Below are 24,436 nucleotides of genomic sequence, written 5' to 3' on the forward strand. Positions count from 1 at the left end.
TCCTATGGAAACAGGGTCCTAACTATATCTACCTACTGGCGACCGCCAGTAGGTAATATACATACATACATATATATATATATGAATGTATTTTCAAGGTGCATAGTTGTGGACTTAAGAATAGAACATCTATCCATGCCTATGTGCATGTATCTTCTTGATATTCTTGTCACATAATACTTTTGTCCTCGATATTCTGTCACAACAACTCCTAAACCAAAGAAAACCTGCTAGGAAAAAGAACCATAGCTATGTCCCGGCGATCAGAAAAAGCCCCACCACTGCTGACAAAGATGGGCTATGAGTGAAAGCACACATTACACAGTGAAGAAAAAAGAGACCTTAGAAAGAAACATATATCTTATGAGTACTAGCCACATTTGATATGAAGCTAGAAACACAACACCCACACATACGGAGATTGTCCAAACCCAAAAATAAATAAGGAACAGGATAGGACCAAAGAGACATAGACCCACACCCTGCCCCGGACTGTCTGTATTTTCAACTGGGAATTTTCCTGGTGGGCTGGAGCAATTGTTGATAGTTGTATTTATTTTCTTTTTCTTCATTTAAAGTACATGACTACACCTGAACAACATACAAGAAAATGCCAGCACGATGGGCTCAATGAAATTGCTAATCATATGAATACCATCATTAGATATAAAAATTATTGTTAGAAATTGGTATTGTATGCTAATTAGGTTGAAATAATAATAAATGCATTTAGGTCATAAAAAACCAAACTGATGCCTCCAGGGGGTACCAAAACTCTACCACAGATGGCTCGATATATTGTAATAATAGAAAACTTGCTTTTTTACCTCGGTTGAACAGTTATCTTAATTGAGAGTAAATATGTAGACGCTAACTTGCCTTTAACAGTGACATTGATGCTTCTTGTCACTTGACCTGAATCCACTCCTTCCACGCTCACAGTATAGATGCCCGAATCCAAAAGTCCAGCATTGGAAATGTTAATGGACCCAGCACCATAGACTTCTAGTCGTCCTTTGTAGGAGTCATCAATCTGCAGAACGTCATTGTCTTTGTCCCATGTGACAGCTGTTATATTACCCTGGGTCCAAGTGATGACTGGTGTTTGCAAGGGTGGAGTGTATGTGATAGGCAGGGAAATCAAGCCACCAACTGTAGTTTCGACAACAGTAGGGGAGAATATGGTGATTTTGTCTGTAATTATAGAAAACAAGGTGTTGTAGGTTTGCACAGTTGAGTCAATGGCACAGAGAGTAGGATAGTTATATGAAAGAGCAAAGTATAAGAAACATTGAAATACATTGTTTTGCAAATATAAGACCATGAGGGAGTAACAGATAAGTGAGCAGTCAAACTTATGTGAAAAAATAAGGTAAAAGATCCTGTTTATTCTACTCACCCATGTGTGTAAGTCACTTAGAAGACCTTGGGAGTGAAGGCAATAGGAGCAGTGACATTGGTTAGTCTGAATATCAAACAAAAGAGCCAAGAAAGAAATATTCACCACCTAATGACTGTGAAACTTGAAAACCTTGCCCTGTCCTCAGAGAACTGGTCAAATACATGTGTTTTGGAAGAGCAACATTAAGTGCCAACCGCTTATTACACAAAGCTTCACATAGACAAAGTGCAATGGGTATAAAAAATACATGAGATTGGTGACATTAGACACAGCATGTGGGAGAGAGTTCCTGCCTGGGTACCTGCTGACCACAGGCTTTAATCTAGGTATGGCTGACTCACTGTTCTGAGTTTGATAAAATAGATTGATACCATTGATGTGGGCAATAATAATAGCACATATTATTCAAGTTCTTGAAAAAGATGAATTTTAAAATTAGAGGCAGGCATGTTAAACCTACCCCTACTTGTGGACTTGTCAGTGTAGCTACTCTCTCTCTCCTTGGTGGCCCTATCAAATTACTTTTTCAACCCTCTTGGATGGACTGTTTTGTTAAATGAAGCTTTTAAGACTATTTTGGCTGCAAATCAACTAGAGTGTACTCATCCACTCTGCACAGAACTCACCCTGAATATTCACTTGGATTGTTGCTTCTGCCAGAATCTGATCAAGTGGTCCTTTCACTGTTACTGTGTAGTTGCCACTATCTGTCAACACAGCGCTGGAAATATTGATATAGCCTGGGTAGAATATCTTTAGTCGGTCTTTGTAGAGGTCATTGATTTGTGGATTTGTAGAGTTGACCACCCAACTCACCAGAGTGGTTGAGTTCAATTTCCAGATGATGGTTGGGATCAGAGTGGTGAAAGTGTATGCGATCGGTATAGAGATCACATAATCTTTCAAGCGGCTCAGCGTGCTGGGGGCGGAAATGTTGATGATGTTAAATGCTGTGGAAACAGAAAGATGCTATGGTTACAAACAAAACAAATGGAAAAATAAATGACATAGCATGTAAAGAGAAAGTATGGCATGCAAGAAGTGAAAGACATTAAATGAGATCAGAAGGTTAAGAAAGCAGTAAGAGAACCTTCCAGCCACTCGTGTGGCTCAGGAGGTACATCTGCAACACCAGCAGAGGGAAGTCCACCCAATTTAAGCTTTGTCACCCCGTATATGTTTTTCCCTTGAAACTGTTCTTGCTGGCATGGCAGGAGACATCTTGAGCGTAAACCATGTGAAGAGGCCATTGTAGAACTGCTGTCATAAAATTTGGATACTAGGAATTCACTCCTAAAGAAGAGGTACATTTGCAGTACTCACATCACAAACGTCCCTGACTTCTCTGACATTTGCAAAGTTTAAAAAAAAGGACACATTTTCGGTGACTTCTCTATCTGTGTCTCACAAATCTGGAACGCGCTGACAGCTATGATCTGCTCCCCCACCTTCTTTTCACCATGTTTTACAGGGGGGTCCCTTGGGTACCCCCTCGACCCCAAACCGGAGGACTCAGTATGAATGGGGGCATGCTAGGGTCCCCTGAAGTCAGTTTCTGACAGCCTTTTCGGGTTGGACAAACTGAAAAAAAAAAGCCGGAAAGGCTGTCGGAATCCGACATCGTAATCGGTCGGTCGGAAGCGCTGTCCGTAAAGCTGTATGAATCAGCTTCGACCAACTAGGATTCCCTGAATGCTGGTCGGAACCAATTTGGAATGACCAAACAGTTCCCCTGCGTCGTAATCAGTCGGTCGAAATTGTTTCCGACCGACCGATTACGATGGGTTCTGACATGGTCAAGGGAAATCCGACTCTAGGTTGGAGGCTCTCCGACTGACATCGTAATCAGGCCCTCTGTGCACTTTACCCATGATAACCAGTAGTAAAGTGCCTGTGAGCTCCCCTTTAAACATGGTTGAATTGTCCTATTCAAAACTCGTATATTTAACTCGACTAAATGTCCCTAGTATATGGTGTAGAAAGAGGTACACAGGGCCTAGATGTTAAATGCTACTAGTGAACAACAGCTCTTATTGTGCCATCCACTTCAGTTGCAAAGTAAACATGGCTTCAGGTCTATCCTGTGTAGCCTGACTGCTGCAGTGTTAACCCTGCAGCGTGACTTTTCACAATAACCCTTTTTAGAGCTAAAAACCTCTCTTTTATATATAAAAGTGTCACCGCTTTACATTTCCTATAGTTCACAAGATAGAGTGCATGGTATTTAAAAATGGGGTATGTAGAAAATTAATATTACCAAGTCCTTATAGAGATAAGGCGCAAAAAGTTAATTTCTTTGTGGCACGCCTAGCTGTCCTACATAGAGAACCAGAGTGCAGATTAAAATACTAAAAATACTAACTTGAAAAAGGAACCACCTAGAAAAATAATTCAACAACTATTTGAAATAGTTTTTAAAATCCAATTCAATAGTGAAATCAGATTTTTTATAAATACTAAGGAGAAGTACGTTTTAGAAATTCTCCCTTTCCAAACTGAACTCTCCTAAGGCTAATTAGCATAAGCTTCTGTCAGCTCCCAGCTTGTGCTCAAGCCTTGAAAAGGTGTGAAATGCCGCCACGAGCAAAGAATAGGCTCACCTGAATGGAAAGAGATGACTGCTCTAAGCTCAACAGAATGTCATGGGTGGGGGTGTTGGCCTCCTTTTGACAGCACAGTGCCAAATCCTGCTTGTACGGGCTGTTGAACCACATGCAACACTTGGGGCACTTTTGAAAGGGAGAGAACAGAATGCCAATACGATTCTTGTGTATACCCAGTCTGGTTGTTGAAGGACACTGCTTTTGGACTGCAAGGGTCTATTTTCTCACTTTCTGTATGGCTATAAGAAGACAACAAGCAGCTACAAGAGGACTTTTCCTGGAAGCACCCAGCTGACCAGTGACGACTGTACCTGGACTGAACCCTGCTGTTGGCCTCTATCTGACACCCGGTGAGTCTCAAAGTGCATCCCCTGACTTATTGGGGGCATTAGAAGTGTACTCCAGTGGCTTTCTAAAAGAAAGTTTGGGAACTTTTAAAAACTGTTCCTTCGAACCAGTGGGACTTAGAAACTTTGTCAAACTTTCTGACATCCAGTCGTTCACTAGGACTAGTCCACTAGGTGTCTCTGAATCAGGATCCGTTGAGGTCTGCCTGAAATTGCACCTTGGTCCCAGTCTACCACTGACTAACATTTTTGCTTCACTTTTTCTTGGACAATCTCTACTTTTAAAATTCATATCTCTGGTTCCCCTTGGGGTTTTGTAATTTGAGTATCATATTACATTTTAATCTATTTTTCTAATTTGGTTTGTTTTTTTTAAATTGTTTTTCATTTTGTCTTTACTACTGTTTTGGTGCTACATAAATACTTTACACATTGACCCAAGTTAAGCTTGCCTGCTCTATCCCATAACTATCATGGGGTTGGGCTCAGGTTAAGTTAATGACTGTAAGAGTTCACCCTTACAAAAGGTCTGATTATTCTTTGAGGTGGGTGGTAGCCCTTCCCTTATAATGTTTGAAATTCTTAGAAACTTACTATTCAAAAAGTTTCTGACAAAAAAACAACTTTGATGCCCATAGCAAAAATCCCGCCATCTCTGCAGTGTCCAAGGCCTATTCCTGGTTTGCAACCTGCTAGGAAGTTTGCCTCCTACCTGAATATAAATCTGAAGCTCTTCTTGATTAGGTCACAATCTCGCTTCCCTCTGCTTGTTGATATGCCATACACTGCCTCACTAAAACAAACATGAGGGACATACTTATTAGAATAATATCCAATCTAAACTCCAAGGGCCTCATTTACGGAAGTGGCGCATCGCTGCGTGTAAGCAGCGATGTGCCACTTCTCAGTGCGCCCTCCTTGCGACACCAATGACACATCATGTCGCAAGGAAGGACGGATATGTCAGTATAACTGACATATCTGTCGGCGCAAAAAGTGGCGCACTGCTGGATTTGTGTCAGAAGCCTGATGCAACTACAGCAATCTTTCTTTCAAATGGGGCAAGCCCCATGTGAAAGGGCCTGCCTACGTCACCCTTACGCCTGCCATGAGGCAGGCGTAAGGTTGTGAGGCATTGGCATCCTAGAAGTGGCGCAGCGAAATCTCATAGATTTACCTGCGCCACTCCTATGACCCTTTCTTGCGGGGGAACGCCCACCCTGCATTCATTATACCTGACACAGGTATAATGTAGCGCAGGGGCTTACAAAGTGACGCATCTGCCTAGATGCGTCATTTTGTAAATATGGTGCAACATGGCACATTATTTCGCCACCTCTGCATCTCTAAAAGTGATGCAACGGAGGCGCAAAACTGGCGCAAGGGGTCATAAATTAGCCCCCAAATCTGCACCATGCTGTAAGGGAAAATATTCAGGACACACATGTAGGATTATGTCCTTCTCTGGGTTTTGAGGTTCTCCAAACCACTCTACAATCATAAGGGTCACACACTAAGGATTAATGTGGACTAGGGGCCATAATATGGAAAGTGTCGCGGGGCAAAAAAGGGTGTATGCACCAGTTTTTTCCCCTCAGGGCACTTTAATAATACAGAAAGGGTTGCAGACACTTATAAAGCCCTTTGTATAATAGAGTTTGCTCTGAATGCTAAATGTGGGCTGGTCATAGCAAGGGTGCATTCCCTCATTTGCATAGAGCATGGCCACATCCAAATGAGGGAACCCTTTACCTCTGTCCCTGTACCTTATTATAGATGCAGGTGTAGAGACAGAGGGGGCACACTGATTGTGAGCCACATAATCAGTGCGCCCTGAGGGTCCCTTTTCTGAGGGAGAGATGGGGGTACTGGGAATGCCTCAGTCATCCATCTGCAGGTGGGTGCAGTTACTCACTGATTCACCCTGTGGGGGTGATGATTCCATCCCATAATGTTGCCACCTGTGAAAGGAAGAACAGTGCTTCAAACAGCTTATCCACCTTTCAATACCTTGCTGTCCAAGGTCAGTATCATGTTTTTAGCTGCACAGTGGGCTACAAATTAAATATAATAGGTTACACTGTCCCAGTGGGCACATGGGATGCCCATTTGCAGAAGCACCATGGTTGTCGCGCTCTTTACATCAAAAGGTCTGATTGATGAATCGGGCTATATATGAGTCCTAAAACATAGGAGCCCTAAACAAAATTAATTTAAAGGCAGAGAAATTAAATAGGAAACTCAACAAAGAAAAATATACACGAGACAAGGGTCAAAGTACAAATAATGATGGTTTATTAAAATGTAAGAAAAAATGCAGTAGGGAAAAGGTAATGGTTAGTCAATCGATTCAAAATGCAAACAAATATGAAATATTATTTGGTAATGGAAAATGAGCCCTAAGCTAAACCACAAGCCAGCACCATCTACAGCCGAGCTCAAGTTAAACAAGATATGAAGAGAATTTGTTTTAAGGACTGCTCAGTAGGTTTAAGGATCTCAAGCAATATTCTAAGTTAAGAATGAAAACATGCTAGTGTAGGGTCTGCTCTCTAAGAGGTCCAGAGGAAGAACTGGCTCATTTCCCAAATGGTGAGTTTTATAGTCACGGAGGTCTGACATAGAAAGTTACATTGAGCTATCCAAAGGTAAAACAGAAATCACATCACATGGCAATATGACTTTTACTCTACTCTACTGAATTATGCTGTGTTATGCTCTACGCAAAAGAAACATTTGATGGACGGAATGCTGGACAATGCAAACATTCACCCCCAGTCACAAGGATCTGGGTTACATCCATCATTTGGCAGTTCGGGCTGAACTGTTCCCATGAGGCACAGGGTCAAGACTGATTTGCATATGGCTTGGTTCAAACTGAAATGGCATGGTGAGCAAAAAAACAATGGATTTAGGCCCAGATCCCCATACTGGGGTGAACGTATGTTATGTATAATATTGTCTCACATTCTGGCCATCAATTGTTCTTTTTGCATTTGTCACCAAGAGTGTGACAGGTATACCCAGATGTGGGTACCGTGCTCTCCATGCCACTGGAGTCAAGCTATTCTGGCTGATGAGTGGTGAAACCCTGAAACCGGTCCTAGGATGCTTGTTTCCAGTCCAGGGAGGACCTGGCCTGGCAGTTCGGGCTGGACTGTTCCCATCAGGCACAGGGTCAAGACTGATTTGCATATGGCTGGGTTCAAACTGGAATGGCATGGTGAGCAAAAAACTATGGATTTAGGCCCAGATCTCTGTACTGGGGTGAATGTATGACATTGTTCTGCATTCTGTACATCAATTGATCTTTTTGTGTTATGCTCTACAACAGAAACAATGACACATTGAAAGTATAAACAGTATCTACATTCAGCCGAATAAAGTAGCCTTCAATTCTGTATACAATTGTAAATCCATCCTCTCCAGGAACATCAGGAACAAAATGAGCAAACATTAATACATTTTAAAAGTGTTATACTGTGGACAGGGCCATAATATTGAATTTCATATATTAATCAAACATTGAAGCTCATATTTAAGGCTCCTCAGTGACCAGTTAGAGAAAGAGAAACCAACCTAACGTTCTAAGGCTGCGCCCCGCACGTACTTGAAATGCGCAATCTGAAAACACAAGTAGGCCAAAGCCTACTAATGTCAAGATTAACATTTTCATTATATTAAACACAGTTAAAAGATTTCATTTGTGACTCTTTTATATGAATTAAAAGTGGAGGTCTAATAATTGTGGAACCTGTCCAGAATCTATCCCTTTGGTGATAATCAACATCACAAAAGCACACTACAAATCCATCTCCCAGTTCACTTGCTGCTTTTTCCGTTTTGAATTCTCCGACTCTCATAATTCGACAGAGCTTTGCTTTGATGTCCTCCATTTTATACTCTTCCCAATTCTTTTTCGTACCAGTTGTCACATCTTCTTTCTTAGGTCCACAATTTAACTCCTTTCTATAGCACATTAGTCCAAAAAACCTAACAATAAGTTTTAAACCTATAACACACAATATGATTATAATTAGTGGTGGTTGGACCTTTCTCAACCATTCCACCACCCACATTACCAAACCATAAACCAACAGTTTCCCTCATACCTATTTCTTCAAGAGTTTTGCATCATGTAAAACAATAGTAATATTAACAATATATTTTTTAACAAGCCTGCTATTACAAAGCCTGCTGTTATAAAGCATATAAGCACTCTATTGGATCAATTTCAACACACAGCACACACTGGCTTTTTTTGCAAGAAGAATGTCTAAAGCTAGTCTGTTCTGCACAACCATGGCACACAAAGCAATAATGTATGTGTTAATTTTGGTTAATGGTCCAGTAGTGTTAGTTGCAATTCAATTATCCAAAGTCTACAACTTTAGAATCTCATCATCATTCATGGCAACACCAAACATAGGAATCAAAATACCAAATATATGCACAAGCAATTGTACAAAAATATGTTTCACTCCTTTGAGTCAATTTTCCCTCATTTCAGTTGCATGGCACACCAGAGGAAACATTAGAGCAATATAGCAGCTACACACCCAAATTTATGGTAGGGTAAAAAAAAGAAATGTTATCACACACATAATTAATGCCGCGATAAATATGTCTGTGGCCCTTCAAAAATTCATAATCAACTACTAAATTATTAATACATTCACTCTCTCTAACCATTTCATATGACCCCAGACTATCAGACCTCTCATGCATCATGCACACGATTCCTTTTCTCTCTTGTTCAATTATACATGTAGGATGCAGCTTTCAACATCTAAATCTCTTGTCAGCCTCTTCGTGAAACTCAACCTCTTTTGCTTATTCCAAATGCATATTAATTTTCACTCCTGTCATTACATTTTGTCATAAAATTCAGTTCCACACCACTCAACTTACACAAACTCTTTTCAAAAGCCATGTTTGTAACACTAATGATTCTTGGATGTTCTGCAGCAGAAATTAATTCCACAATATTAGGTAATTTCTCTAACAGAAGGTCTGCATCTACATTATTTACATCTAGAAAGTCTTAATCACAATTAATCAACTCTGATATGCCACATGACAAAGCATATGAAAGTTGATTGTAGGTCATCATCTCTGCAACAGAAACAGGCAAATACATGCAAACAAAGCAGTTTTGCACATTCATTATTGTTAAATATTAATTTAACAAACTAGCATAGACATTTTTTTAAAATCATAAATAGGCACATTATAATCAAACCTTTTATTCCTAAAATTATTAGTACCATTATATGATTCACTTTTAGACTTAGATGAAGAATATCCTCCTAAATAGTGAAGACTCTCCAGAATTCCTACTAAGATAATCATCAAAAATACTATAATAAATATCTTTCACACTAATCCAGCTCTTTTTAATTTCGTCCATGAAACATTCTATTAAAATCTAAGCTCCATAATATGATGCAAAAATCAATCTAAAAAAACGTGAGAACTTCATAATGTCAATGTAATTTTTAACAGGGTTCATTCAATAAATGGCCATAGGAAACGTACTATCTTCGTCTGAATACCTAAGGTCCAGGATTAATCATCTTCAAAATAAGAAGTCAGACTTTAACTAAGGAAAATAGTGTATGCACTTTTGCAAATTAAAAAAAATAATAAATTAATTGCTCGATTCTTCATCAGGATTTATTTATCATTGGTTTTCAGTAATCTCTTTTCATAACAAGTTCACAGTGGTTGCTCAAAAAAAAACCAATAGTCAATGTCGCTCTGCTCTAGCTGAATCCCGGACCGATAATACAGGCACTGTACAGTTCTTGTTTGGCACTCTCACTCTTGGGCATCTTCTGATCACTGTTTGTTCTGACTCTTTCACTCACTTTTGTTCTGTTTCTTCAACTGTTTTATGTCTGTGGCTTTTTTTTGGCACTTCCCCCCTCTCACAATTACAGCTTTAATGTTAGGACCCATTTATGACAGTTGCTGCATTTTTGTATTCACTCTTTGCTCAATCTGTGCTATCTTCAACTGGGACAGTTTGACTTGCTCCTGTTCTTTTTTTACTTTTACTTTCTTCTGTTTGAGTTTGCAAAGTTTGTACTTCTTCTGCTTTGCACGCTTCATCTCCTTCTTACACAGCAACCTCTGTTTTTTGTGCAAGTAGCGAATTCGAGCTTGACACTTTGACCTAGTCATTGGTGTCATCACCTCTTCAACTGCAGTCTTCACTTTCTCCGTGTGAGATGTATGGATCCACTGTGGCAAGGCTGTACACTTTACTGCAGTAGTTGTCATGAGGATGACTTGATGTGGTCCATGCTCTTTATCAATGGTGTTTTCGATTTCATCTGGAGAGAGATAAAACATACCACATCAAACAAGCCTTTGCAGTAGTCCAAGACAAGATCATCAGAAATATTTATACAAGCACAGCAGCAGTGAAAATTAAGAATTCATATTACTCACCCCATGGATATCTCTTGATTGAAGAGATATGTTGCCATTCTAGGAGAACTTCTCATACATATTAAGGCGAATCGTAATGCATCTGGCCACTTCAGTGATGTTGAGTTGCACTTTTTGGACAACTCTGATGTCAGAGTACCATTGAATCTCAATACATTTTCAGATGCTTCTGTACAATAACTGCAATTAAACTTATGATCATAATTACTACATTTACTCTCACCAAGCATGACCCTAGACTATCACATTTCTCGTGCATCGTACACACAATTCCTTTTCTCTCTTGTTCAATTCTAAGTCTAGAATGCATCTTTGAATGTCTATATCTCTCTTTAGCCTCTTCTTGCAACTCAATGTCTTTAGCTTCAGTCTAATTCCTACTAATTTTCACACTTTTCTCATTAAATTTGCTGATGAAATTCAGTTTTACACCACTCAACTAACAGACACTCTTCTCAACAGCCATGTTAGTAATGCTAATAGGTTTAACAATTCTTAGATGTTGTGCAACAGAGCCTAAGTCCATCTTATTAGGTCATTTCTCTAATCTAAGATCTATATCTAAATCATTTGCATCAAGAAAGGCTTGATCACAAAGAATCAACATTAATATACAGCAGGACAGCATATAAAAACAAGTGTTGATTGTAGGTTTCCATCCATGCAACCCAAATTGGCAAATATATGCACACAAAACAATTTGTATCATTCAAGAAAAATTAATGTAACAAGCTAGCATATACATATTTTCTTTGTCATCATTAATAGGCACATTATAATCAAACTTTTTTTTTCTAGATCAATTACTATCAGTATACAATTCATTTTCAGACTTAGGTGATGCATATCAAACAGAAGTGCAAAGACTGACCAGAATACCTACTGAGCTAATCAGCAAAAATATTATAGAATGTATCATTAAGACTAGAGAACTGCTTTTTCAATTTCGGCCATTACTGCTTCTAAAAAATATCTACTAAAAATCAAAATTTTAAATGACTAAATATGGTGCAAAATCCAATCACAAACAAACCTTCAGAATTTCAAAATGTCAATGCCATTGTGAAGAGTTTCAGTTCAAGAAATGTCCATAGGAAATTTACTATCTTCTACTGTGCACCGAAGTTACAAAATCAGTGTTTTTCAAAATAAGGAATCAGACTCTAACTTAGAAAAATAGTGTATGCACTATTGAATTTTTTATTAAACTCAAAAAAATGAATTGCTCAGTTCTCCATCAGGATTTATTCATTGTTAATATTCTCCAAACAAGTTTCACAATAAGTTCACAGTTCTTCACAAATAAAGCAATATTCTTTCACGTCAATGTCTCTCTGCTCTGGCTGAATCCTGGCAGATAGGTCCATTCAGATACTGTATACTTCTTGTTTGGCACTCTCACTCTTGTGGATTTTCTAATCACTGTTTGTTCTGACTACCACTTAAACCTGCTTCACTCTTCTTCAACTGTTTTATGTCTGTGGCTTTCTTTTGGAGCTTTCCTTCTCCCTCTCACATTCACAGTAAGACTGTTCTGGAGCCAGCTTTCGTCTTCGGACCCATTTATGACAGTTGCTGCATCATGATTTTCATTTGCCACTGCACCTTGCACAGTTTGCGCTGCTCCTGCTTTTTGTGCTTCTTACACAACTTCTGCTTTTTGAAGTTCTTCTTATGTTTGCACAGTCTTGTCAACAACCCCTCTGGATCCAGGTAGAGAACTCGTGTTTGACACTGTGAATCAGTGGTTGGTGTCACCATCTGTCAGAAAGTGGATTATTAGTTGGTAAGGATGGCAGTTCACCACAAGTAATAATTCATTATTTTTGTCAGGTCTAGTAAAGGTTTCAGTATTTCAAACCTGAGCTAAACACTTGGTAGCTATGGCACAGAGAAGACAGGACTTAACTTGCAAAAATGTATAAAGCATTTGAAAGTACCAAAACAGTTAAAAAGTCAAAAATACAACAAGAATCCCGCTCTACTTTATGAAAACAAAGAATAGTTTAATGAACTCAGTGACACCAAAACGACTGCATGGGGGATCGGAGAAATGAACTGTTCACATTTCAAATGAAAAGCTGTTTCCCTACACCACCGAGCCCTGCAACCACCTAAGAAACAAATATAACTCCAGCCGAGAACAGCACCCAGGGTAAAGGGGAAATGGAGAAAATTACAATGTCTCTTCAAGATGACTGCCTCAGTTCTCCATACTGCAGATTCCCTCATTGTTCTAGTGTCGTTGTGCATCTACAGCAATATAATATGTTTTGTTTAGGACAAACATAATCAAGCCATTGAACATAAACTGGTAAATGTATGTTCTTAACAATACCTTGCATTTCCCCGCTAGAATCTACCAGCTGGAACCCTTGCACCATCAACGTGTAGTTGCCATAGTGTGTTAGCCATACATTTGAAATGTTGATAGAGCCAGAATAGAATATCTGTGGCCGGTAGCTGTAGGTGCTTGTTTAACTGTGGAGCAGTAATGGTCAGAGCTCAAGCGATGAGAGTAAACACACCTTTTCTCCAGAAGATGACAGGAAGGGTAGACATTGGTAGGGTAGAAAATGGATATGAAGATCACATGCCCCACCATGAAATCCAACGAAGTAGGGGCAGATACATTGATGACTTCAATGGCTACAAAAATAGAAGAATTGCAAAAATGATACAAGGAGTGCAAACTAGGGGCCTGATTTAGAATTTGGCAGGCGGGTTACTCCGTCCGAAACGTGACGGATATCTCATCCGCTGTATTACAAGTGCATTACATTTAGTGGATCTTGTAATGTGATGGACATGATACCCATCATGTTTTTGACGGAGTAGCCCGAGTGCTGAACTCTAAATCAGGCCCTAGGTAAAGAACTTTATTTCATTAATGAACACATTTTATACAAATAACAGAACATGACTTAAGCATTCATTGTATGTCCAGTTCCATACAGAATAATGAGGCCTCACTTAGAACAGATTGTGTAGATGTTAGGAAAGTTGAAACTAGCAGGTGGAAATAATTGTATCCTTTGATGGCGTCTGATGGTGTAAGAGACAGTAATAGCTCTTTCCAATGGCTATTAAGAAATGGTCAGATAATATTAGAATAAATAATTGGAAAATGTAGAAAACAAGGTGAGACTAAAGCAGATAATTAGAGGTATGTTCATTAGAGACTAGAAACATAATGGTGGAAAGTGAGGAGGGTGAACGATGAGCATACATTATGCAGCAAGCAGTGAATAGCTTGTGGGAACTGTATTTACATTAATATTTTAGCATTTTACCAAGAAATGTGGACCTACAATACAGAAAGGGTGGAGAGATGTGTACACATTTTACCATAATCTGTGACAAAAGGGAGCATTATAGCACAAGACACACAGTACAACAAATATCTTCTCTATTTACATGTGGACTGATATTCTCACTGGGGTCTCCTGCTTGTGATATCATCTGTCATGGTCCCACAGTTTACAGAGTCAGATGTTTCACAGAACATCCCATGGGTTTGTTCTTTTTGGGTACATTTCAGGAGATGCAAAAAGATGGTTCCCAAAGCTTTGAAGGCAGGGGGAAGTCACAAGTGTTAAAATGTAATACAACAGTAACAAACAAACAGAATTGAAGACTGTTGGTAAAAGGAAACAATCACTTATAAACAGACTTTGAATGCACATTTCAATATATCTGGAACAATCCAGAAGGTTATGGAACAAAGCAGAAGATTCTGGAACAACATAGTAAATACACTTTGACAGCACATGCCAATCCATCCGGAACAAACCAAAATGTTCTGGAACATGCCAGAAGGTTCTGAAAACAGCCTTGTGATGGTGGCAGCCATCTTTGATGTCAGGAGGGTATAAATACCACTTCCTTGGAATACACCCCTTGCTAAGCAATCAGAGTTCCAGAAAATACATCATCCTTGTTTCTTCTACTAACCCAGTTTACCTGCGCATCCAGGGAATCTTCTTCCTTTGAGGACCTTGCACTTCCTGGAGAGAGTTCTCGAAGATGTGCAAGAGATAAAAGAGACAAGAGAAAGCTAAGTACATTTATTGTACCTTCTTCATGTGCACATTTATTGTACCTTCTTCCTGTGCACATGCAAGTCAGGAATTTGAAACAAAGGAATCAAAACGTAAAAAAACTTGTTGGAACAAATGCAAGATACGATTATTTACAAGGTACTTAATTAATATTTGGTGAATCACGCAATCTGCACTAACCAGAGAGAGACATTATGGAAACCACACAGCATGTGCCAAATCCAGAGACTAGTTTAATTATAGTGAAGAAACAATCAGAAACAGAAAGCACTAATGTTTTAAAGTATTTGTCGTGTGAATTAACTGGTATATTGAGTCTAGAGTGGGAGGGACAATGTTAAAGATTGAAACTGTAAATCACAAGCTGTAAAGGCTTTTAAATATATATATATATATATATATATATGTTCTAGGTTGTTCATTTTACTGTTCAGGCACACTGAAGCAGGTGACAGACGAGCCTGAAGGGTGATACAAGAAAACTGTTATACAGTCAGCGGTTGACTATTTTCTTATTTTGTCCAGGAGTGGCCCATGCAGGTAAGAGCGGTAGGGCGGGGTTGGGGGCAACTCGACAGACGATGATGAGGGAAAATGTATTTATTTTATTTCCACTCGTCATCGTCTGTCAAGTTCCCCCCACCCCCCTGCTTTTACCTGCACGGGCCACTCCTAATTCTGTCCCATTTCCCTTTGTGTTCCTCCAGAATGAGTGATGTGTACAACGCGCTTGGTTAAGCATCAGGGGATGTGGAAGGACATGCATTGTTCATCACTCCTGCCAGGTCAGTTATAACAGGTATGCCACTCACTGTTCAGTAATTGTGGTATCTGACATCATTGGGAATCAAAAGTGGTGAAGTATTATTGGACTCAGTATTACTGATGGTAATATCGCATTTCTTATCAGGAACAAATACTCCATGCCATACCGAAAGGATTTTATCATTCTTTAAAAGAAGGAAATATGAGTTTATATGCGGAAGATGGTGCAATAACACAGATATTTGCTTGTCATTCCCATTACCTAGTGCACCATAGGTGAGCAACTCTGGATCACCCAATAAAACAGGGACTCTGTATTACTGGTACACCCACTATTGGAAAAAACAGGTGTAGTTTTACCACCTATTTTCGTTCAGAAAGACTGGATTTCTTGTAATAGGGCCATTAGAGGAAATAGCAGCCATGTTTCTTCTGAATATGTTGGTAGTGAAGAGATCAAAAGCCTTTCAGTAGGATCCTAGATCTTGTGGCCTCTTCTGAAGGGCTAGTAAGAGGGCATCTTAATTTAGTCCATGGGACTGGTATTCCTGGGAGCAAATGTAGCAGGAAGAATCACATAAATATTGTGTTACCACAGCTTTGGGGAAGTTAATAAACTGTATGTAGGGCACGGTTTTTGCAAGGTAGGATGTGGCAAACTCATTGACTTAATTAAACTCAGCGGTGCAGTATTTAGACAAAGCCATGTTGTGGGAGTCAGCAAGCATGATGCTTGAAGGAGGAAATTGAGTTCAATCTTGGCATAATAATAGGGTAGGATTAGTGATACTGATGAGGATTTTCTTTAAAGAGAGGAAGGAGTAGTGATGGTGGTAAATTGTGAAGTTAATACAATAGTATAGCTGACTGGGTTAGAGTGCTACCAGAATGCAATCTGAGATGAGACAATGTCTTGCTTAAACAATGGAGGTAGTATATTAGGGCATGGTAAATAAAGGTAAGAAGTTTGGGAAAGGCAAAAAATAAGCATTTGAATACAGGTATTGGGAAAATGAGTGTCTTCACATGCTCGCTCTTCACAATCTTGTAAAATATGAATTTTTAACTAATTCTGTCCGTCATAGGACACTCACCATAAACCTTCCATTGGGAAGCAACTTGTGTAGTTACTATATATGTTATTTACACCTTTAATGTGTAGTTGCCACTGTCTGTTAGCCCAACAGTGGAAAGCCAAGATAGAATATCTGTTGCCGGACTTTGTAGGTGTTTATCTCTGGAGCAATAACGTTTAGAGCCTAAGAGAGAAGGGTGGACACACCTTTACTACAGGAGTTGACAGGAAGAGCTATATATGAAGGGTAGGAAATGGGTATAAGAATCACATCTCTTACCATGACATCCAACGAAGTGGGGGAAGATACATTGATGACTTCAAGGGCTACAGAAATAGAAGAATTGGAAAAATTATACACAGAGTGCAAACTAGGGGCCTGATTTAAAATTTGAAGGATAGGTCACTCATTCACAAACGTGACAGATATCCCATCCACCTTATTACAAGTGCATTATATCCAGTGGCAGCGGATATGATACCCAATACATTTATGATGGAGTAGCCTGTCGGCTGGACTCTAAATCTGGCCATAGGTAGAGAACTTAATTTCACTCATATAGACATTTTATACAAATAACAGAAAATGACTTAAGCATCCATTGTTTGTCCAGGTCCCTACAGAATAATATTTTGGCCTCACTTAGAACAGATTGTGTTGTTGTTAGTATAGTTGAAACTAGCAGGTGGAAATGATCATATCACATCTCCTATGAACAGGAAGCCCTTGCTCAAACCTTTAGGAAACAATGTATGCCAAAAACTGACCAGTAACAGCCAAATTCAGAAATAGGCTAATACTGAGAAGCTTGAGAAAACTGATCTCTCTTGTCTAGGGCTGAGTCTTATATTGTGTTATTTTCTTTATATGGAAATACTGAAGCAAATGATTAGATTTTCTCCCAAAACAACTTCAGATTGAATCACCTCTACCTACTCTCAGATTTTGGCACACATGTGAATTGGGGCTCAATTTGTTACAGTGATTTTTGTGGCATCACAAGATTTAATCTAGTGGGCAACTGAAAAAGTGTCAGTTGGTTTCAATGTCTACTACAAAAGTGCAGTTTGTGAATATCAAAAAGTCATAAACCTACTCAAATGTATAAGTTACTGCAAAAGTGCTGTTTATGAATAGTAATTTGTAGTAAGTTTTGAAGTACTACTGTAGTACTACAAACAGTGCCAACATTGAACAAGTGGTCCCTGGTGGGGGCAACGGGCACTCATTTTTGGGGACCCCCACATATTTTTTCTGATCTGACATTTCCTGAGCGCAAAAGAAGGAAAAACACACAAGGGAGAAAGCAGGAGGAAGACACAGATGGAAAACCCATCACAAAAGGAGGAAGAAGGAATCTGCAAGTGAGACAAATGTGTAAGGAATGTCTGGTAGTGGATTAATGAGGCATAAAGTGGATTGAAAATTGCACATGTTTGATATTCAGCACACTGACAATTAATAGCACTGCTGCGGGCTTCTGAGCAGTGCTTTGGGCACCAGCGCTCATTCTTTTACAAAATAAGAAAGGATTACAAAACTTACTACAAAGTGATGTTTGTGAATCAGACCCACAATACCTATCTCAACCAAAACAAACACCTTACATTTTGAGAAACAGAGAAGAACACTAGTTAATTGTAAGAGACAGCTTAATAGACTGAGCTTTGATTTGTATATATACAGATTCCACAGTCCAATTTACTAATATTTCACACAACACAACACAACACAGCAAAGGAACTGCATTGTGTGAAAGGGAGAGAGCCAAAATGCTCCAAATTTAAAAAGAGTTGGAGCATTGCTGCTCCCGCCCAGCACGGGTGCACTGTGTGCTGGGTGCCATGTTGCAAGGATACCTGCATTATGAGCAGGATTGATTGTGTGCAGCAAGGCATTTCTTCTTGCACAAAAAAAATCCTTAGAGGCAGATTCCTTTTTTTGTGAGCTTGATTTACATAGGTAACATACACTTTAGTATAAGTTTACAGTTGTTTGCTATCCTCAAGTCTCCACACATAAAAATAGGTCTTCTTATGTGCGGAAACTCTGCACTCGTAAAGATACTACTAGGAAATCACTTTGTGAATAGCAAACAATTGTAAACTTACACAAAAGTATATGTTTGACTTAGTGAATCAGGCCCTATCTATGCTTCGGGTGCAATACACCTAGAAAAAAGAACTTACAAGGAGAAATAAAGATATTTCTCCTTGTTAAGCCTTTGTTGGAAACCCAGCTTTACAAGTATTTGTAAATAGGAGTTTGCATCAGAACACATAGGTGAATGCATGGTAACGCCCATGCTGCACCCAGGTAACTCATCCCCAACTCAAAGTAAAGCAAGGCAAACCTGCCTTGCATTACTTTGTAGTTTCTAAACCATGCAAAGCAACACAAAGTGGGTATGCGTAGCTTAGTAAATGCAAGAAATTATTTTGCGTCAGGGCTGCACCATAAAAATGACGCAACCCAGATGCAAAATCATGGTAAATCTGGGCCTCCATGTTTGTATCATGGTTAGGTTTACTCATGCTTTAGAAGTCAACATGATTACCAATTTATTCTGGTCATAATACCGTCTATTATTCAGAAGCATAAAGAGAATCCAACTTGTCATGTGCATAGCAGAAATATTTATTATAGGCATTTACAATGCATAAACATATAGTTATGTACCACTATTCTAGAAAAATCAATCTATCTATTGAGAAAAGTCCAGTGTCTTGCCACCGGTGTACTTTTTTCTCTTTGTACCCAAATGTTATAGATTTTGACACTAGCAAGGTGAACCTCCACATTCTGAAAAATGAACATTCCATTATTAGCCACTCCTTCTCCTTGCTGTCACTGAAATATTTATTTGCCCATCTTCTCGATTCATGTCCATGGGTCAATATCCTCGGTTCCCAACCAATGAAACAAAAACTTTTAATGCACATTTCACTGTAAATTACCTTACATTCCTTCACAGCACAGAATTCACCTTTGATGTTCACCTGGATCAATTAATCAGGGTTTGTAAAGCGCAGTACTCACCTGTTAGGGTCTCCAGGTGCTGGGAGGGGTGTATGCAGCTCCGTTAGGATCATTCGAAGAGCCAGGTCTTAAGGCCTTTCCTGAATTGGTGCAGTGTCGGGCTTCGCTGGAGGTGAAGGGGGAGGTCGTTCCAGGTCTTGGCTGCGAGGTAGGAGAAAGGCCTTCTACCTGCTTTGTTCCTGTAGAAGGGTGGGACAGTGGCTAGGACGAGGTCGGCTGAGCGGAGGTTTCTCTTGTGGGTATGGAAGGAAAGGTGGTTGTTGAGGTATTGTGATACGATGTTGTGGAGGGCCTTGTAGGCATGTGTGAGCAGCTTGAAAGTTATTCTTCTTTTGATGGGGAGCCAGTGGAGGTCACGGAGGTGTTGGGTGATGTGGTTGCGCCGTGGGATATCGAGGATTAGTCTGGCTGCTGTGTTCTGGACAGTCTGGAGTTTGCGGATGAGTTTTTTGTTGATTCTGGCATAGAGGGCATTGCCGTAGTTGAGTCTGCTGGGTATCCATTTGAATGTTTTGCATAGTATGCAGAGGGTGTTTAAGCATGCGGAGGAGACAGCTTTGATCTGGCGATTCATAGTGAGCGATGAGTCCAGTATGATACCGAGGTTACGTGCATGGTCTGTCGGGGTGGATGGGTTTCTGAGGGCGGGAGCCATCAGGTGTCGTCCCAGGTGGTGTCATGTCCTTTAGGCTAGTCCTGTCATGTATATCCCTTTTCACATACATTGTCCAATTGAGACGACAATAACGGTTCTGAACAGGTGTCCTTTTACCTAGTAGCTTGCTCCTGTCTCTTCGACACCAGGTATTAGTATTCTATCCTAATCCCTGTACCTGACGCGCATAAACATGTTCTTGGGAACGGCATAATTACTCTGTATAAGACTCACGTCTTTTTTTAAATCCTTGGCCAACAGTCAGCTTAGCATGATCACATTTGTTTGGAAAAACATTTATGATTGTTTTCAAAACAGTTATGACTGTTTTCAAAACATATCGATTCTAGAAGAAACCCTGGAGTGACCACTCTAGAAGACAAGACCCATATTCCCCCCTGCAAATTAGCAGAGAATTCCTTCTAAGCTAACACAGGGTCCTGCATGCTGAATCTTTGACACGCAGCGGTCTGGCATACCTTGCGGGGTGTCACCCTGGAAGCAGAGACGGGGTCCATCATTCTCAAACATCAGGTGAGGTGGGCTGGTTCCTCCCTAGGAGATTTTTGGCTACAGATACACATACATATACGCATATACAGATAATCATACAGATCTAGGCTAGGTACATTTAGGCAAATTACTTAGGGCTCCTATATCAGGAATATGCAAGTGCTACTGTTTTTATCTGAACTGCTTATGTTCATCTTATTAGCACTATGATAGAAATGTATCTACTATTTACTATATTGGACAAAAGGCACAACTACGGCTGACCACTGGTTCAGCACCTCAATCCTTGTTTATAGGTTGTATAAGACTCCTGTGCACAATTCTTCCTGATTCCGCCACAGAGGGACTCCACTGTGATCCAGATGAAAACCTTTTATAACAAAAAAAAGGAAGGTGCACCAGTAAGAAGTCGAAACTTGACAGGAAGCCCTTTAAGTTTCATTTATTCTTATAGATTATTTTAAAAAAAAGAGAGATCAGCCAACGCGTTTTGTTCTTAACACAAGAACTTCTTCAGGGCTGAAACAAGCAACAAACAAATAAAAAGACATCACTACATGTAAATATAACATATACAAATGGCCTGGACATCACAACACACAAGACCAAAGCATTACAAAAATATACATATAAAAGATATATTATATATATATATATCGAACAGAAGATGCCTTGGGGGAAAGATCACTCGCCAGGTAAGTTCATTGCCACAATCATTTATTGGAGGGCGCCAACAAGGAAAAAGCCAAGCATCACAGAAATCAGTCCATACTGCCGACGCGTTTCGTGATAACACACTTCTTCATGGGCAACGGACTTTGAAAGCGCAGGCACTGCAATTTTCGGCATCAGTTTTTAGATTATAAACCACGCCCACAGGGTGCGGCCACTCCCGTGGCTTCTTGGCCTTTGTAGTGCCTAATATTTCTCAAGTGAGCAGCGGTGCCTGTGCAAATTATAAAACAGTTCAAATCCGCAGTGGGTTGTGATGTATGGCTCAAGTCCTCGCCAGCACTCTCATACCCCAACAAACCGGCTCCTGGCCCAGAGGCAGCGGCGTAGTTTGACGTCGCTGCTGGAGTGCTGTGAAGCACCGGGATACTCTCCGCGGCTCAGGCAGGGCCGCAAACCATCGAACAGAAGATGCCTGCTGGTCGGCAGTATGGACTGATTTCTGTGATGCTTGGCTTTTAACTTGTTGACGCCCTCCAATAAATGATTGTGGCAAAAATATCCGTGTGATTTAAATTTGGAGATTCCATAATACGAGTCCACAAAAATAACACACATAAGTTCCAAAGTGCTACATACGGAAAAAAGAACAAAATAAGAGAAATGTGGAGGAGAAAAGCAACAAACTAAAAATATATAACACCAATTATAAATAATTTCCCAAGTGTCAAGGGTGGCATCCTATTCTGATAGCATATAGATCCAAAACACAATCAAAGACCACGGAGAAACCAACAAAATCTGTGGTTCTCCATAAAGATACAATGTATCATCACTGACGTATATATTAAGACACCAATTGTATATAACTCCCCAAGTATTATGGGAAGCGTCCATTCTGATCACATATGGCTCAAAAGAAACAAACACAAAGCACAGAAAAAACAGAAAAGTTTGTGGTTTTCCATAGCGATACCATACATATTGACTGACACACATATATAAACCAATTCTAGAACTAAAGATAAAATACGCACTAGGTACCCTCATTACCAGGCTTCCCTTAAGAATTCAAAAAAGCGTAAAGTAGCCCGCAATACCAACATGCCGGATGGTGTTCAAAACCAAAACGGGGAAACCAAAATGTCAATAGATCACATGATCCCGAAAACTGTGTCGCCGCACGCACCAATTTTGGAGACAAGGGTATTAAATGCACTAAAGCGCAATACTAAATACCCTCATTGCCCGGCTTACCTTAAAAGTTCGAAAGGCGTGGCATAGCCCACGATATCAAAATGCCAGATGGTGTTTCAAACTGAACCAGGAGACCGATATGTAAATAGGTCACCTGATCCAAAGTAATGCATCACCATACGTAGTGCACGAACAAGGTGAATCTAGATGTCACGATGTCCTATCATAAGAGTAGTATTAACTTTCTTGACATCAACTTCTACATTGAAAATGGAAAAATTGAAAGTAAACTCTATATAAAGGAAACTGCATGCAATGCGGTACTGCATGCTTCCAGTGCCCATGCAAGTTCCTTTATTAACAACATTCCCTTTGGGGAACTTACGTGAATCAGGAGGAATTGTAGTGAAGAGAGAACTTTTCTTTCTAATGTAAGGGAAACAAAGAAAAGATTCCAAAATAGAGGGTACAGTAATAAGATTCTTGACAAAGCTGAACAAAGAATACTATCCACTGATAGGGATCTGACCTTACTTGATAGGCCCACATTTCGTGATAATTGTAAGGATAAAAATAGGGCAAGATTTATCACACAATACACTACACATAGTGATGGTATATTTAAGGTCTTTAGAAAAAATTGTCATCTTTTGACTTCTATCACTGGACTTAAGGATTGCATTACTGATATACCTGCTATTACATACAGAAAAGGTATTTCACTAAGAAATTAATTGTGTCCCAGTTACATCACTACCCCACAGACAAGTGGTACTTGGCTTCCGAATAAACCTAATGTTTTTTTTATTTGTGGTAGCTGTAACATCTGTCCTATGGGGAAAAATAAAACTAAGACTTTTTCCTACAACAACACACGTATCTTTAACATCAATCAATTTAGCAACTGTAATATGACTCATGTTGTGTAGATCTTGGGATGTGACTGTGGCATTATTTATGTGGGGAGTACTATTCGTCCCTTAAAAATTCGCATACAGGAACACAGGAGAGCTGTATTAAACAAGGATATGAGATACCCTATAACTGAACACTATAAGGTCAAACACAACGATTGTACCTCTTTTTGGTTTCATAGTATTGAACATATCCCAGTGGGTTAAAGAGGATCAAATAGGGAATTGATACTCAGACAGAATGAATCCAAATGGATTTGTCGTTTGCGAGCTACCACTCTGGGACATAATACAGATGCTGAAATGCATTATTTTTTGCAAACTTTAGGGGTTCAGTTGTACTATGTATGATTGAATCCAGCCTTAGAATACAGATTGTCAATACAGTTAAAGAAAATACGTCATGACTTGGTTGATGCATTTATGGATGGTACTCAACATGTATGATCTGGGATCAGATTGTTCTATTATCTTTGTATGCACCCCTTTTATATAACTTGATTTGCAGTATTATCTTGGACATGTGAAACTCTTAAAATTTGATATATATTGATACAATCTTGCCATTAAATATGTATAATCCAATTCGAAGTGTTAAGCTGGGTTTTTGTTGCCCATATACTCTTCCTCTGTTGACTTTGGTGTCCGTGGAGTGTACTTATGATTTTGATATTCGCAGGTACCCTTGGGTTTTACCTGCTCTTTTCTCTTTATGTCTTTTATATACTTTTTGGTT

The 24,436-nt window shown here is 39.5% G+C and overlaps 1 protein-coding gene and 1 long non-coding RNA gene across 2 annotated transcripts in view; both read right to left on the minus strand.

Annotated features, from left to right (window-relative positions):
- Positions 1 to 823: 823 nt before the first annotated feature.
- LOC146809048 (uncharacterized) lies at positions 824 to 10,313 on the minus strand. The gene is made up of 3 exons (XM_085614820.1): positions 10,223 to 10,313; positions 2,029 to 2,352; positions 824 to 1,194 (listed from the first exon to the last, which is right to left on the minus strand). Exons 1-3 carry the CDS (start codon positions 10,311 to 10,313, stop codon positions 824 to 826), a joined length of 786 nt encoding a protein of 261 aa, XP_085470946.1.
- A 6,534-nt stretch (positions 10,314 to 16,847) lies between these two features.
- Positions 16,848 to 24,436, minus strand: part of LOC146809049 (uncharacterized) — a 106,191-nt gene continuing 98,602 nt past the window's right edge. The window contains exons 2-3 of the long non-coding RNA XR_014965519.1: positions 16,990 to 17,036; positions 16,848 to 16,893 (exon numbers count right to left, since the gene is read on the minus strand). This is a non-coding gene — a long non-coding RNA (uncharacterized LOC146809049). The remainder of the gene's footprint in view (positions 16,894 to 16,989; positions 17,037 to 24,436) is intronic.

This window comes from Triturus cristatus, chromosome 7 (assembly GCF_964204655.1).
Source record: "Triturus cristatus chromosome 7, aTriCri1.1, whole genome shotgun sequence".
NCBI lineage: Eukaryota > Metazoa > Chordata > Amphibia > Caudata > Salamandridae > Triturus > Triturus cristatus.